Genomic DNA, 16,365 nt, shown 5'->3' on the forward strand with positions numbered 1-16,365 from the left:
TCCTCCTGTGTGAGTTACTGACATATAAGCTGCTCCTGCAGCGTGTATTTGCTCTGCTTAATGAAACTGAAGAGATGTAGTGCAGCTGCTCCATTCATAGGAATAGAAGTCAGAGGAGCTCCCATGAGATACCTGTTACCGATAGAAAGGACAAACTGTGGACAACTTATGCTGAGAGACAAAGCCAGTGAAAAGAACAGAGTAGCAAGCATCATAACTCAATGCTGGATGAAGGAAGCAAACCAGCAATATTTCCTTATAGTTCTTGTGTTCAAACTTAGAAAAGGAGATCAAACCATCTGGTTTAGAGTTCTACATACAAGTGGTAAGGATAAATGGAAATGAAGATGTTACTTGTCTATCTGAACAGGCTGATGAAGCAGCTAGAGTCACCTATGGCTGGATGAAATTCTAACTGGGAAGAGAGTAAGAGCGCAGGGAGCTCTTCTATCAAGAAATGTTTGTTTTCCCACCAGGGCATGGTGGTACATGCCTTTAATCATGGCACCCAAGAAGCAGAGGTAGAATGGGCTATATTGGTGAGACTTGATCTCAGAAGAGAAAGAGTGAGAGCAAGAGGGAGAGGTGGTATTTGCATCCTCAACCGGGATAGGATTACAAAATGTTGAAGCTGTGCAATTATATTTGTATATATCATATTGCATTTGTTATATTATGAGCTTGAGTTGAATTCCTCAAAAAAAAAAAAAGTGCATAGAAGCCCCAGTCTCTAACATGCCAGTCTGTGAATGTGCTTGGAAGCAGCATGACTGCAGATGCCATCACTAATAACAATGAAGCCATTCTGGAGAGGGATGGACCTGTTGGAGGGTGTGCAGTATTCTTCCTCATGAAGACACAGACAAAGAAATGTGGAGATAGAGCTGAAGACTACAAGACACTTCTACAAGCAAAGTGTCACCGAGGCTCAGCAGCCAGCACCAAAGCTGAGATGGGTTCTCTTTCAGAGACTGCAGAGAAAACTGGTCACGCCTGCAAACACCAGGATTTCAGACTGCCTTCTTCTTCATCTCTGCGGGAAGATGAGCTTAGGAAGTTATTGCAAAGTAATACACTGTATCTTCCTGCTAAAAAGCACTCCTGAAAGTTCCCTCAAAGAGCTTCTGAGCTCTAATTTCTTTTAGGTCACACGAATCTAAAATTTAAAAGGCATCATTTTTTCTTTTGGAAAGTTCTTGCTGAAGAAAAAAAATTCAAGTCTGATAGTGAGACGTTCTAGCTCAGAGATCGCGACTCTACCATGCATTCAGTTATCACAAGATAACTGAAGGGTCAAGAGTAAAAGTCCAAGTCTGTTACAAAAAAAAAAAAGAAAGAAAGAAAGAAAGAAAGAAAAGAAAAAGAAAGAAAGAGAGAAAAAGAAAAAGAAAAAGCCCAAAGGCTGTGGCTTCCTCTAAATTGGCCTGTAAAATTTTCCTCCTGATTCTTTGATTCTCATTCTTGCTGGAAACTCTCCCGAGGCTGAAGTGACCCTGCACACGGCTTCTGGAGAGACATTTGTATTCATCCTATCTCACTTAGGAGCAGAAACCTGACCAGAAAGGAGACCTCACCCAGAACCCTTCCGGGTTAGAATACTGATGAACACAGGCCCAGAAAGGATGGCTTTGATTAAATTCTGCCTCCTGCAAGTGAGAAGCCCCAGCACCTGCTAGGCCGTAACTGGAGAAACCTCACTGGAGAGTTGGTTTCCTAACCAGACATGGCTTATGGGAGAGTTTCCTTCCTTCAATATATTCTGAATAATCAGGGGATACTGTAAATAAGGCCAAGAAGGAGCTGTCTGTGTGAGAAACCTGATTTTAAATTTATAAGATGCAATGGCATCTCTACTACATCTGCTTTTCATATAACAAGCAATATAAAATTTCCTGCAGAAAAATAATAATGAGGTAGAATAGCATACTAATAAGGGATTATTTTTTTCAAACCAGGCCTGCCTGCTTGCAATTTTCTGCTTGCAAGCTCAGTACCTTAGTGTACTTTGAGCAAATTGTTAACCCAAGGATAACTTTCTCCAACTATAAAATTAGGGTAAAAACTTTATCTACTGAGGAGTTGCTGGAGATTCCATGAGGTTCTGCATGAAATACATTTAGGTTATGATGTGGCACATTGTTCAATTCCAAATTAATATTGGTGACAGCAATATCAATAACATTACCACTACTGATGATGATGATGATGATGATGATGATGATGATGATGATGATGATGATGATGATGATGAGTCTCTTTGGACTTATATTTAGAGGACCAATGAAAATTTCCAATAGAATTGTTTGTGGCGCTGGCCCTTAGGGGGTCATTTGGTCCACCCCTTTAAATAGGCAGAGAAGGAAATTTCTAGTTTCTCTGGTTGCTAATTCTAACACGTGACATTTGTTGTTAGAAAAATAAAAACCACAGTGGTTTGCTGTTCTGTTCAGTGAGTGGGTTTCATGAAGTCATTCCTAAGGTGCTGTCCAAGGAAATCATTCCTAAGGCTGTGTGTTTGACACAGTTGTTATCAGATCTGTTTCTCTGTCACAGTCTGCCTCCTTTCTTTTGGTGACTGTTTCTTTAATGCTGATTTTTACACTTCTTAATGCTATGACATTTAAGATGTTTCAGTACTAAAAGTGTGTGTGTGTGCGTGTGTGTATCTATGTGTGTTTGTCTATGTGTGTGTGTGTGTGTTTATTATATCACAAAGACATAGCTCCCATGATACTGTGACTTCAGCCAATGGACTTGGAAATGTCATTTCTCCATAGTTAATTTGCATCAAACTTAAGATCTACCAGCTTTGAAAGAGAAGAAAGACTATTTTATAAACTGGGAAACCCAGAACCCACACTGGGATGCTCTTAGTCAAATGGAACTCCAGCTCAAGGCGGGGTCTGCAGACATGTGGTGCACATAGAGATGGGTGAGCACACTCAGACAAATAAGTAAGAATTTAAATGTAAAATCCTCATAAATTTTAAAGTCTCCTGCATGAGTTGCAGTTTTTAAATATATTCCTTACCTTTAATTTAAAATTATGTTTATCTATCTACTCTTCTTAGTGTGTATGTGTGTATGTGCATGGCACTCACCAGACTATTGGTGAAAGTTGGTTCTCACCGTCTACCATATGGGTCCCAGATATCAAACTCAAGCAGTCAGACTTTGATGGCAAGCTCCTTTACCTATTTCCAACCATTAAATTAAAAAAAAAAAAAGCCCACAAAATTTTATATTTTAATAGTTAGGTATTTTAATGATATAAACCATTTCGTTATAGCATCACTTACTTCCAAATCTACCTGGGAATGAAGAGCGGTGCTCAAGACCGTGAGAGAGGTCAGATCATTAGCTCCTCTTCCAGGTGCATTTGTTAGCAGTCAGGAAGACAGAGTTGTTGGCTTAAGGGGTGACTTACACTAGGGTCAGGAATGAACCCCTTTATGGCTAGGTAGGAGTCACGCGTGATAGGCAAAGGTTAAAGAGAACCCGTGAGAGTCATGCTCCATGAACCTCATGAGGAAAGTCATACATATGGAACCATAAACACATATGTGTGTCTAAATATCTGTCTGCTTCTATTTTCCTCCATAGGTGCAAATGTAAACATGAAAACCAACAACCAGGATGAGGAGACACCCCTGCACACGGCGGCCCACTTTGGCCTCTCTGAGCTGGTAGCCTTCTACGTGGAGAACGGGGCCATCGTGGATAGCATGAATGCCCACATGGAAACCCCACTGGCCATTGCCACCTACTGGGCCCTGCGCTTCAAGGAACAAGAGTACAGCAGGGAGCATCATCTCATCTGCCGCACGCTGCTGGACAACAACGCTGAGGTCAACGCTCGCGATGATGACTTCAAGTCCCCTCTGCACAAGGCTGCCTGGAATTGCGACCATGTGCTCATGCACATGATGCTGGAGGCGGGAGCTGAGGCCAACCTCATGGATATCAATGGCTGTGCAGCTATCCAGTATGTGCTGAAGGTCACCTCCGTGCGTCCTGCGGCACAGCCTGAGATCTGCTACCAGCTGCTGCTGAACCACGGGGCTGCGCGCATCTACCCCCCACAGTTCCACAAGGTGAGGCTGCATCCATGCTTTTAGCTCAAATAAAGGTGTGTGTGCCCTACAGTGTCCTGGTGATTCCGACTTGTTCAAGACTTGAGCCTTTGAACTAATCATTTCTGATCTCCATTTGACCAACCCATCCTCTCTTTGTGTGTTTGAAATTTAAGCAGGAGCTGGAAAGGCAGTTGAAGAAAAGGCAGTTGTTCATAACAAATGTCTGGTCTAAAGACCACAGAGCCTGTTTTAGAATGAGTTAGCTTATAGCTAGGAAAGGACTGCACATTCTTCAAATTTGACAAAAGTTAGCAATAATGCCAGCTAACACATAGGGACCAGGAGTGACTTGTAATGAATTCAGCACATTGTTACAGACATGTAACAATATGAGACATATGTTCATTTGATTTCCTTCAATAATTCTATAAAGGATTCATCATCCCTGTTTTCCAACAAAGGAAACTGAGGCATCCAATCATGTCTGAGGTCCAGCAGTGGTGGGATTAGGACCAGACCTTAGATAATTTATTCAAGGATTTATTCACAAATATCATACAGCATGACCTCTTTTCTGAACAACACTAATTAATAATCTCTAATGGGCTGGCAGGCAGCAGATGCTAATGATCTTGATATGACCAAGACAAGGCACCGACTCAAGTATTTTCATCTATTGGGAGGGAAAAACAGACACAGAGGTCATTTTAATATGCACAGTACATGGCAGAGTAGAGGGGACACAGGAGGTGTTAGCATCAGGTTAATGGTGATCATTAATTTGTAGTCAAAATGCATTTAACACTTAAAGCAAAACAGATGATACTGGAGTTATGAAAGTTTAATTTAAAGAAGCCGAGAAGTTTGAGGACTATTCCTTCTAACTCGACTGAGACCACCCCTCCCATATACATATATAAACACATATAGAATACATACATACATGCACATATAGAATATAGACACATATAAACATACAGGATACACACACGCGAGCACATATGTGTGTGTATATGTATATGTATGTGTATGTGTATGTGTATGTGTATATGTATATGTATATGTATATGTATATGTATATGTATATGTATATGTATATGTATGGACAACCTGGGAGAAGTTCTAGAGATGGGAGGACAGTCAAAAGTGGTAGTGGACATGCTCCTATTGATCCAGCGTCAAAGAAATAGAGGTAGGGGGATTGTAAATTTAAGGCCTGGGTTACAAGATAAACCCTTGTCTCATACTATTAGAATTATAAAAACCCCAGCCAAAGTACCAAACAAATAAAAAACAAAACAGAAAGGAAAAGAGAAAGTGAAAATGAGAGAAATCACTTAGGAAGAGTGGATTCTGTGAGGGAGACCTCCAGGTCATCGTTTCAGTTCTTCAGTTAAGACCTGATGAGTTAGTAATCCTGGCTCAGGAGAGAATTCTCACTTGCGTCTCAGTGTTTTCAACTGAGGATTCATTTTCATTTGCTGCTAGGGACAGAGGCCTAGTGATTGTGAATGGCATGTGTCTACTTGGCCACACATTGCTGTACAGTTTAGGAACACATGGCTTAGTTTCTGAAACCTCCCCTCACCCCCAGACTTCTACAACAGTTAAATTGAGAGTGCGGGTGGCGTACCTGCTTGTCTGTTGAGGCAGCGTCCCTGTCTTCTTCTGCCTTGTGCGTCATGTTTTGAGGACTGGGTAAGAGCTTCTAGCACCAGCCCTGCTTGGCGGCTCCTCTAGTCTTTACAATAAGCACACGATATTGTGTCCCAAAGAATGCTGAAAGCACCGTCAGTTAGTGTCTTCCATTGGGTTTTGCTTGCTTCTTTAACTTCCTGTGCTTTAGCTGATGGCTAAGGAGATTTAATGCAGGCTTGGATAGTTTCATTGCTGTCCATGAAAAAGTGTGTGAGGTTTGGAAAGTGGAAGAAAAACTTCAATGCACTATGCAAATGCTTCGACATGATTTAGAACGACCCCTCCATGGCCCGACTTTCCTAAGAGAAAGTCGTCTTTATGACAGGTGAATAACTGACTCGTTTATCCCGAAGATAAAGTGATTTGTTCTCCCCTGGATGGGGAATTCAGTTTCCTTATTTACAAGGAACAAGGTCAGAGCGGCAGATGCTGCCTTCCCAATGCAAAGTGGATGGGCAGACACTGCGCTTTCACTGAGAGCCGAAGTATAAATTACATAAGTGGCTTGGTGGGGGAGAATGACAGGGTCTACGATTGCTTTCAGGGTACAAAAGGACATTTGATTTTTTTTTCTGCTGCTAACATAATTCTGAAGGAAGTGACACCCCGGGGAGCCAGAAATCGAGATTTCTTGTAGGTCAAAAAAGACATTTTTTTTTTCTGGGGAAGGGAAAGATAATGTGAGAATTTGGGGGAGGTAAATGCGATTTCTGCCATTGAATAATGTTGTGTGTGAAGCCCATTGCTCAAACAATTCCCTTGATAATAAGTGGGGTTTTTTGTATGTGTATGTACAAAAAATATAACATTCTATAAGGTTCAAGGTAGCTTTAAGAGACTTTCTCATTGAAAAGTGTCTTACAAGTGGCACCTGAAAAAGTTAGAGAGACATGTTTAACCCCACCACCACCACCGTCTTGTGTTTGTGTGTGTGTCAGGGTATGTACATACCTGTGTATGTATGTTTGGGGGTGACTTCATCAATCACTTTCCACTGTATTTTTGGAACAGGATCTCTTTTTGTTGTTGTTTTTTAAATGTCTATCTTTATTATGCATTTATACTTACTATATAGATATAGATATAGATTAGATATAGATATAGATAAAGATATATGCACATAAATATAGGTTCTTACATAGAGCAGAAAAGGACAATGAATCCCTTTAACTAGATTATAGGAAGATGTGGAGCTTCTGATAGAGGTTCTGGCAGCCAATTTATATCAGTTCGAAAAACAGTAATTTTAACTACTATTGACCACTATAGGCTCTCTCTTTGATCTTGGAGTTTGCTGCTTAATTAAGGAAACTGGCCAGCAAGCTCCCAGGATGGCATTCTCTTATCTCCACCTCCCCAGCACTGGGAACAGGATGCCGATCTCTTTTAGAGGGTCTTGGGGATAGAACTCAGATTCTGTGCTTGCCCAGCAAGTGTTCAATCCATTGAGTCATCTGCCCAGACCCTTGAATGTATGCCATGTTTGTTTATCCCTTAGGAGTCAGATGATGAGCTGGTGACATCTGATCCATTCCCCAGTGATCACTGTTCTAGAAAACAATTTCATATCTGTCTAGTCATTATTCTGTGATGGAAGAAAAAAGTCGGTATAGAGACAGAATGTAAGTCTGGTGTTTTCTGCTTCTTAGCTCAGAGGCTTAGCAGAGACAGTGGCTTCCCCTTTGGTGGAATGTGGACAATGGCCCCCTGTCATGTGTTAGTCTAGGTTCCTGGCAATCAGTGTAGACTGATGCTTTAGAATTTGTTATCATCTGTCTGTCTGTCTGTCTGTCTGTCTGTCTGTCTGTCTGTCTGTCTATCTATCTATCCATCCATCCACCTATCCATACATTAATCTATCTATCTTTATATCTGCTTATTACCTGGGTGAAATATTTACTGAGGCCTGATAAGATGAGTCAGGTTGAAGTGCTGAAAATGATAGTTAAGAGGCTGTCAGGCTAAAAAGGAGCTCTTCATGGTTTGAGAATCAAGACTTCTGTCAGAAAAAAAAAAAACTTAGTAGTTAGAGTGTGTGGTGGTTTGACTAGGAATGGTCTCATAGATTCTTGTGTTTGAATGCTTGGCCTATAGGGAGTGGGTGTGGCCTTCTTGGATTAGGTGTGGCCTTCTTGGAGGAAGTGTGTCACTCTGCAGGAGGGCTTCGATGTCTCATGTGCTGGAGTTAGGCCTAGGGTGGCAGTCTCCTTCTAGTGCCTGCAGACCAAGATGTAGAACTCTTGGCTCCTTCTCCAGCAGCATATCTGCTTGCACGCTGCCATGGTTCCTACTTTGATGATTAATTCTCTGAAAGTGTAAGCCAGCCCCAGTGAAATGTTTTCCTTTATAAGAGTTGCTGAGGTCATGGTGTCTCTTCACAGCAATAGAAACCATAACTAAGATAGACCATCAGCTAAAACTAATGCTAGCAATGGAGGCATTAGGCCTGTCATGTCTGAAGAGTGCAGAAGGTCAGGATTTGGTCAAAATATTTGGCCAAATATTTGCCCTGATGAAAGTTGAAAGTCATTGCTTCGTTATACACAGGAGGATGTTGGGTGCAAATGGAAGCATCAGTCATGTGATGTTTGGTTTCTAAACCATAAACATCTACAGTCCTGTATGTACAACTTTATTTGACCTTTTCCTGCCTCTCCTTTTTGTAATTTCTATTACATGTGGCCCAACTCCATATCTTGGCATCTCCTTGCTCCTTAACTCACCAGAGCCAGACTTTATTACAAGCTATTTAGCAGAGGATGGTCAGGCCCATTGTCTCGTGTTGTTAGGAGGCATGTTCCCTAGCTTATAGTTCCAACTTTGCTATTTGATGCACTGACTGAGAGCTGGTAGAGGATTAGGTTGGCTTACTGATCCTTGAACCTGGAGAATATGCAAACTTTTGCTCTTCAGAGTGGCAAGCCTCCAGAAACAAGCTTGGATCCTGGAGAAGGACCTGCAGACAGAGGGCAGAAAACTCATTTCAGTGGAGCAACACAAGTCCCATGTGGCTGGTTGTTTAACAGTGGATGCAATGAGCTTTTCACTGTGAAGGTGGCGTTCTGATCTCCAACAGTGTGTTATTTTCAGCTTATTCTTAGTGTATACATTATCAATAAGGGAACATCACTCATGGGGCCTCTACAACCCTGAATGCTATAACATGGAAGGTCTCAAAGTTGAGGAGGTGTCAGCTCTCCTGTTTGTTACCCTCAGGATCTGGTTCATGCTTTTTCAGTCCCCCTCATAAAATGGTGGGAGAGTTTTCATGGAGGTGTGTGTGTGTGTGTGTGTGTGTGTGTGTGTGTGTGGTGTATAGTATGTGTGTGGGGTGTGTGTGTATTGTATGGGGTATGTATATGTGTGTGTGTTTGTGTTTTTGTGTGTGTGTATGTGTGTGTGTATGTATGTATGTATGTATGTATGTATGTATGCATGCATGTATGTGTGTAGTCAACATGGAGAGAAGAAGCCTTGGCAATTTGGGTGTTCCAAATCAATTGTGGTGCTTGTAGAACTCATAAAAATCTTCTATGTAAAGAAGAAGCCAGTGTAGGAGGCATCCATATGTGGTTATATTGATAGCCAAGACCTTCGCTTCCCTTTATTCTACCTCATCCAATAAGTAGAGAGGTGATACATCATGGCGCACACACTCAGATGTGCTGCACACATATCAGAAACCTTTCTACTGTCCAAGATTGAGAGCTGAGCTGCTTGTATCCAAAAGAGGATCTGTGCTGATCAGCTCCAGTCTCTACAGCTCCATGGCTTACACTAAATTAGTTTTTATGCTTTACCTTTACTTTGAAATTTTACTTTTAAGCTTTCATCTTTGGTGTGTTTGGGGGACAGGGTACACTATATATCCCAGGCTGGCCTTGGACACTTAACCCTGCTTCAGCCTCCTAAGTACTATAATTATAGGATTGTACTGTAGCTGGGAGTTTTTTAAGCCATGTAATCTAACCCTTAATTATATGGCCTAACCACTTATCACCACTTGTCCTATCTAGTATATGTGGTTTTGTTTTTTCTCTCATTATTATAATTAGAACCCAGTGGGATTTGTGTTGTTGTTTGCTTGTTTTTACTTTTTAGATATTTCTGCTTTATCTTCACATTTTGTAACCTAACAAATACTACTTGATTGCTCTAGCAGATATGTGCAATATTGACGGCTAATAAAAGCTTTATTCAGGTGGATTAATAGTCTAGTCTAATCTACATCTAAAATGAAATCCCTTTGTGTTCAGTGGGAAATGTTGGTGACTTTGGCTCAATTTCCCCATGGTTTTGTTTGCTCAGTGGAATCTGGAATGGAGCATGCTAACAATAGAGCTACATCTCATGTTACCTTTTGTTCTTGAAGAAAGAGACTGAGTGTGGCTCGGTGTACGACAGACACCAGTCCACTATTGTTCCTAGGAGATGACTTTGGTTGGCTCACTGGCAACTCTGATAATTGCTTTGCCACATGGTCACCAGCAGACCTATCGCAGTACTATTGTCCAGTCATTTTATAATAATGGAGTTAGCAACCTTGCAGAGTCCCAAGTAGCTGAAAGTATGTGTTGAGACTGTCTTTCTCAGCATCATTTCATTTATGGGCAGAGCAAGGAGTTCTTCAACATCCTGTATTTCTGCTATTGTTAGTACCTTGTCTTTATTGTTCATGGTTGATAACAGCTTGCTTGATTTCATGAATATGCCCATTTACATTGGATCAGGCAGCATAACCATATCCAAAAGATATGACACTCCTTAAAAGCAAAGTGCTCCAGACAGCACGATAGGTATGGGAATTCTTTCTGGATGTATGGTCTTGGTGTGGTCCCTTCATGGACCTCAAAGTCCTGGGTCTTAGTGATTCCAAAGCATACTGACTAGGGGAAACTGCAAGAGTGCGAAACCATACTCAACCTTGATTGGGGATTCTTGATGTCTGTGAGAATTGTGAATCATGTGCCCACACCAAGTGACAAAATTCTCTGTTTCCTCTGCAGGTGATCCAGGCTTGCCACTCTTGCCCCAAAGCGATTGAAGTTGTGGTCAATGCCTATGAGCACATTCGATGGAACATAAAGTGGAGAAGAGCAATTCCTGATGATGACTTGGAGGTAAATAATTCACTCGCTGTGCTTTTCACTAGCGAGTGCTGACAGACCTCTGGATAAGCACTCAGCATTCTTGTTTAATATACTGCTTTTGAGAATGCTTTCAAAGCTTTTTTTTTTCTCAAATGTCACGAAACAAAGAATTATAAAATACAAGTATGAGAGGGTAAAACTCTATGTATGTATGTCTGTCAAATATATGATATTAGGAAGTCTCGGGGAATTTCTCTGAGAGAAGTTTGAGTAAATATACAAAGGAGGCAGTTTTATTTTCCTTCAATTTAAATGAGTTAAAGGATAATGTCTGGGACCACTCACTCAGCAATTTTTTTCCAAAATATCATAGTGTTTTATGTAGCAAGTTTGTTTACTTTCAACTATATCTAGGTGCTTATGACTAAGCAGAAAACACTATTTCAGAGTCTGCAGTGAGCCACACGCAAAACCCTTAGTAGAACCATGCCCTCACTATGGACTTAGAGACTTTGGCCCATCTGTAAACTAGCCCTTCCCACAGAGCATCCTGTTCTTCATTTCTGAAGTCATGGCTGTGCCAGGTCCAAAGTCCCCTGGGCTTAGAGGCCAATGGCTTATTTGTAAACCTTATTCTGCTAATTGTTAGCTCTTTTACTTTTTAAAGTTACTTGCCTGCTAGCCACCGCCAGTAGACATACTGGCAGGTACATAAAGAACATATTATAATATTGAGTTGGATTAAAATCACATTTGGTTTGAGCTGGTCCAGACAGTTCAATCATGGTAGTTTATATCATGTCCCAGATTGGGAATGTGTTCCTCTGCTTTTCTTTCCAGTCTTATCACATGCCACATCCTGACCTCTCCATTTTCATTTTGTGCTCACTTTTATTCACTATCAGAGACTCTAGAAATCTATTCTTTTGTGGAAAGTAGGGATAAATAGGTCAGTGTGAATTTTTAGCTGGGGGAAGCAGTGGAACCTCCCTCAAATTAACCTGTCCCATCTTGCTTTCCAGAAACACTGGGATTTTTACCACTCTCTCTTCAAGGTGTGCTGCAACACCCCCAGAACCCTCATGCACCTGTCAAGATGTGCCATTCGGAAGGCGCTCCACAACAGATGCCACAAAGCCATCCCTATGCTGTCTCTCCCACTGCCACTGAAGAAGTACTTGCTTTTGGAGCCAGAGGGGATCATTTATTAAGTCTTAGGAGACAGCAGTTCCCAACCCTAGATTTCTAAGTGGACTCACTGGGTAGATGCAGTTTGCATGGGTAAAAAAGGTAATTGGGTTGGTAATCACACTTTAGGGCTTTCAAAACACTTTACAAACACCAAGCCATGAATCCTAGAGTAGCATGCTGAGGGAAAATGAGCGAGGAAAGCTAAAGAATTTTCAGAGTCAATGGGTGCATTTAGAAGGCAGACACTATTACACAATGGTAATAGCTCATACAGTGACAACTTTTATTAGGTACCCGATGTAGTTTGTAAAACTTTCACATATGATTTCACCTCAAAAGGGACCCACATTTTCTTACAACCAATCTCATTCACTACATTATTAGTAATAAGTTTACATGAATGTTTCGTTTTGCAGAGTAGCAGGTTTTGTGAGTGACCTCTTAAGCTTGGTGTCTCCCGCCAGTGACTCCTGAGGAGACATTACTGTAACTAGTTTTAGAAACGCCTTCTCCTTAAATCAAGGTCATCCACTCCTTTTGGTGACAAATACACAGGAGTGCAGTGGGAACAAGATCTTTGAGTCTAGATAGAAATAAGAAGGAAAGAGCAGTTTACTTAATAGCCTAGGAATAGACATTTCAACACACTCACTGAGCCAGACGCTGAAGGCCATGGATGGACCTCCAGGGTCGTATGTTTAATAGGGGATCCAAACATACCAGCAGATGACTGCCGTGTGACGCGACGGGGCAGGGGTACAGGTGCAAACTCATATTTACTGCTTAACTTTCTCAAGTGTGCTCTGACGTGAAGTGCTTGATTTTTTTTCTAACCATGAAGACAAAGCATGGAGAGATGGAGAGGGACCTGCTACTATTAGGGCAAAGGTCTTTGAGTTTTTCCAGATTGTAGAGATAGTGTTTTATTCTGTGTGGTTTCTTATTTTAGTGCCTTCATAGAGTCTGAGAAAAAAATATTCTACACTCCAGCTCTCGTGTAGATAAGAAAGAAGTTTAGAGAAGGTGTGAAGAGAACGACTTAGTTGATTTTCTTGGTGTTTTCATGGAACAGGTTGACAGTTTAGAGCATTTTAGCTGACAGATAAGGAACTTGCGTTTTAACAGTGGCTCCCTTCAGTCAAAAAAAAATTAAAAAAGAAAGAAAGAAAAAAGCTCTTTGCATAGAAGGAAGTATGCTATAAGACTTATTTAGTATTTGCTAGTAGAATCACACTGGTATGCCTCCTGGAGAACTTTGTTTTGCTCATTTGGTTCTCACTGATCACTGTTGGATTATCTTATTGCCTCAGGGCACAGACTTGGTACCAGTTAAAGTAGTAAGTAGTGAAGTGTAGACACTGTATTTGCTGCTGTCAGCAGACTCCTCTCTGTTCTCTGTGGTGTTGCTTCTTGCTTCCTGTTGGATGTTCTCCTGTTATGACTAGAAATGTCGTCAGATATCCCAGTCATTCCCCATGTAGCTGTGTTTGTAAATCGAGACCCTCTTACTCCCAGTTGTATGTAGGTGGACATGTTCATGTTTTTGAGGTATCAATTTAACTCAACTGATTTCAGGAAAAAAAAAGTATTCTGTATTAGAACAAGATCTCTATCATGGAACAGAATGTGGAATTTGTACAGATTACACATAGAAAGTAGTTCACTTGACTGAGTGTTATTTAGAACACATCAGACTATTCAAAGGGTGGGGGCCTTCTCTCCATCATCAGGAGCATTCTGACAGGAAAGTCTGTGCTAGACTGATTCATCACAGGTATAGTGTGACTGAGAGCAAGCGGACAAGGTGTTCCTCATATAGGGAATTAGGGATGTTTGTCATAGTGTTGCAATGTTTCCCTTAGTCTATGTAGAATATGTAGTCACTCGTTTTGAATTGCTTGCACATGGATTTAATGTGATTATTTCTGTATCTTGTCCTTTAATAAAACTTCAATAAAGATCATAAATAAAGCTGTGGTATCTCTTTTCATTGTGAGTTATATGCCAACAAGACTCATCTTCTTCTCACAACATTGACTCTCAACAGTGACACAGAGCCTTCCAGCCCCCCAAAAGGACCTGTTTCCCTGATTCCCTCAACATTTAGGAAGAGAGACAGAATGAGGAATTGTACCCAGTCAACAGATAATGTATTTCCAAAGGAAGTGAAGGGGGCATGGCTATGGGTATTTTAGTAAGTGTACTTTAATTATACATACAAAATTGAACTGAATGCTCCTGGTCTTCTTACCATCTGTGCATCCTGGGTTTTTCCTTTTCCTCTAGCCCACAGTCCTCTTCAGAATGTTCCATGAGAGGTGGTAGCTTTAGTAAGAGGAAGTGCCTTCCCCTTCACTCTTCTGGACTTCTCTGCATCTACACATGCCCGTGTTTGAGTTTTTAGTTACCCAGTGTTACATCTCTACTTGTCCTTTCATTTGGAGCCCAGTGGGTTCTGATAATAACACAGTAGTCAGAAGAAGATGGGAGACATCAGAAAAGCAACAAACCATTCTCAGTGAGTTATCAGCCTGGCAAAAGATGGTAACACCTTCAATCTTGGTTACTCATTTGATTGACTGTGACAAACCCATGAAGCTCTCAGTTCATACATTTTTCAAAACTTTTAGAGAAGAATGTAAATAATGCAAGGCACTATTCATCATAGAGTATGAACAGGGAGGGCTAGAGAAATCCAGCCATGCATTCTTTTTCTTGGAAGAATGTATCTCTACACACATAGTGGTCAAAGGTGGATGGAAGAGAAAGTGTACTTCACCAGTCACTGTAAGATCTACTTTCAGTAAGATCTACTTTCAGTAGGCCAGTGCTTTAGTCTATTTGCTTTTACTCAGAAGTCAAGAATGAAAGGACAAAGTGTCTAGTTCCTTTTAATTAGAAACTACCTAATATTGAGCTTCTTTTTTTTGTCACACAATGGATGATTGGGTTGAGTTTTGGAAGCTGTATTTCTGTGCTACATTGCCTTGTTCAAGCGTGTAGTCACACCTACTGTGGATGAGATGCAACCCACAACACAGGCTGATTTCTAGCCCCCCCACCCCCCCGCCCCGATACCCGGCTCTCCCACTGCCTTTTTAAGCAACACAAAGTGGTTGAGGTGTGTTTAAATTTGTTCTTTACTAATTGGGTTTCTCAGATAGCGGTATGCCTCACTGATGTTGGGTAACCACTATGCAAATATATGCTAATTGAGCCTGGGAAATAAAATAGGGATACACTTTGTATTTTTGAAATTAAATATGGCCCTGGGTTAGTTTAGATTTTTGTGTTTGTTAAGTACAGAGGAACTACTATAGTTCTTACTATAGGGTGTGTAAGGCATTCTTGGTGATAGAAGGTGGGGAGCCAATTCCAGGGCCCAGGTACTATGTTCTTAGACACATAAAGGAAGATCCTTCCCCTTCCAGGTTTGGAGAAAGCTGAAAGTCAGTGCATGGTTAATGGGCAGTGACTTCTAACAGAAAATTTAAGCCACCCGGTACAACGTGAGCTGTCCTTCTGAACCCATTTCCTCTTTCTCCTGCTCAGGGTCTTGGTAGGGTGACTTCCATTTGGGTCTCTGTTGGAATCCCTTCTCCTTGGGTCCAGTCAATGGGAAGAACAGTGGGAGAGGAGATCATCTTGTTCTGGCTCCCTCTTGTTAAGCTGCTTGCTAGGGACTGGTTTCTTTGACATGACCACACCTCTTATGAGAGACCTCTTCTCTGTGTTTTCATTCTCCCTGGGTTATTGGAGCTGCTTGCTCCCCTTGTTCCTTCAGAACCTAGGAGAAGTCAGTTTCCACTCAACTGCCTTTGCCTCGGGGTCAGGGCATTTCAGCATGCTTTGCTGTTTTCCCAGTAAATAGGTTTTCATTAAACTCTCTCCAGTTCCTTGTTCAGGTCCTCTAGGGATCTTGATAGGTCCAAAGACACAGCATTGCCCAGTCAATGAGAGTATGGGTAGCCTTGGTTAAGTGGTCCTGGGGAGGTCACTAGGGCCAGGAAAGCCAGTCAGCAGACAGACAGGTGGATTCTTGATGTGAGAGAGAATGGGGTGGAGGAGGGGAGTGCTGCGGAGCCATTAGGGTCAGAGAAATGGTCGGCACTGGAACAGATAGTGAGAGTCCTCAACACCAATCTTACAGACACGAGGAGGGAGAGAAGACCATTTCCTCTAAAAGGGTGGAAGGAAGAGAGAAATTGCCATGACAACATGGTAAAAATGCCTTGGATCTTGGGGAAAGGTCCTGGAAAGTCATATTGTTACCATTTTCTCCACTCCCTCAATTATTCAAACTAACAAAC

The 16,365-nt window shown here is 41.5% G+C and overlaps 1 protein-coding gene across 1 annotated transcript in view; it reads left to right on the forward strand.

Annotated features, from left to right (window-relative positions):
* Positions 1-14,026, forward strand: part of Asb4 (ankyrin repeat and SOCS box containing 4) — a 43,573-nt gene extending 29,547 nt beyond the window's left edge. Inside the window, exons 3-5 of the mRNA XM_031381120.1 lie at positions 3,604-4,094; positions 10,781-10,894; positions 11,887-14,026. Of these exons, the coding sequence (XP_031236980.1) occupies positions 3,604-4,094; positions 10,781-10,894; positions 11,887-12,075 (794 nt within the window). The 3' untranslated portion in view covers positions 12,076-14,026. The remainder of the gene's footprint in view (positions 1-3,603; positions 4,095-10,780; positions 10,895-11,886) is intronic.
* Positions 14,027-16,365: the final 2,339 nt, after the last annotated feature.

This window comes from Mastomys coucha, unplaced genomic scaffold (assembly GCF_008632895.1).
Source record: "Mastomys coucha isolate ucsf_1 unplaced genomic scaffold, UCSF_Mcou_1 pScaffold20, whole genome shotgun sequence".
Classification (NCBI taxonomy): Eukaryota; Metazoa; Chordata; class Mammalia; order Rodentia; family Muridae; genus Mastomys; species Mastomys coucha.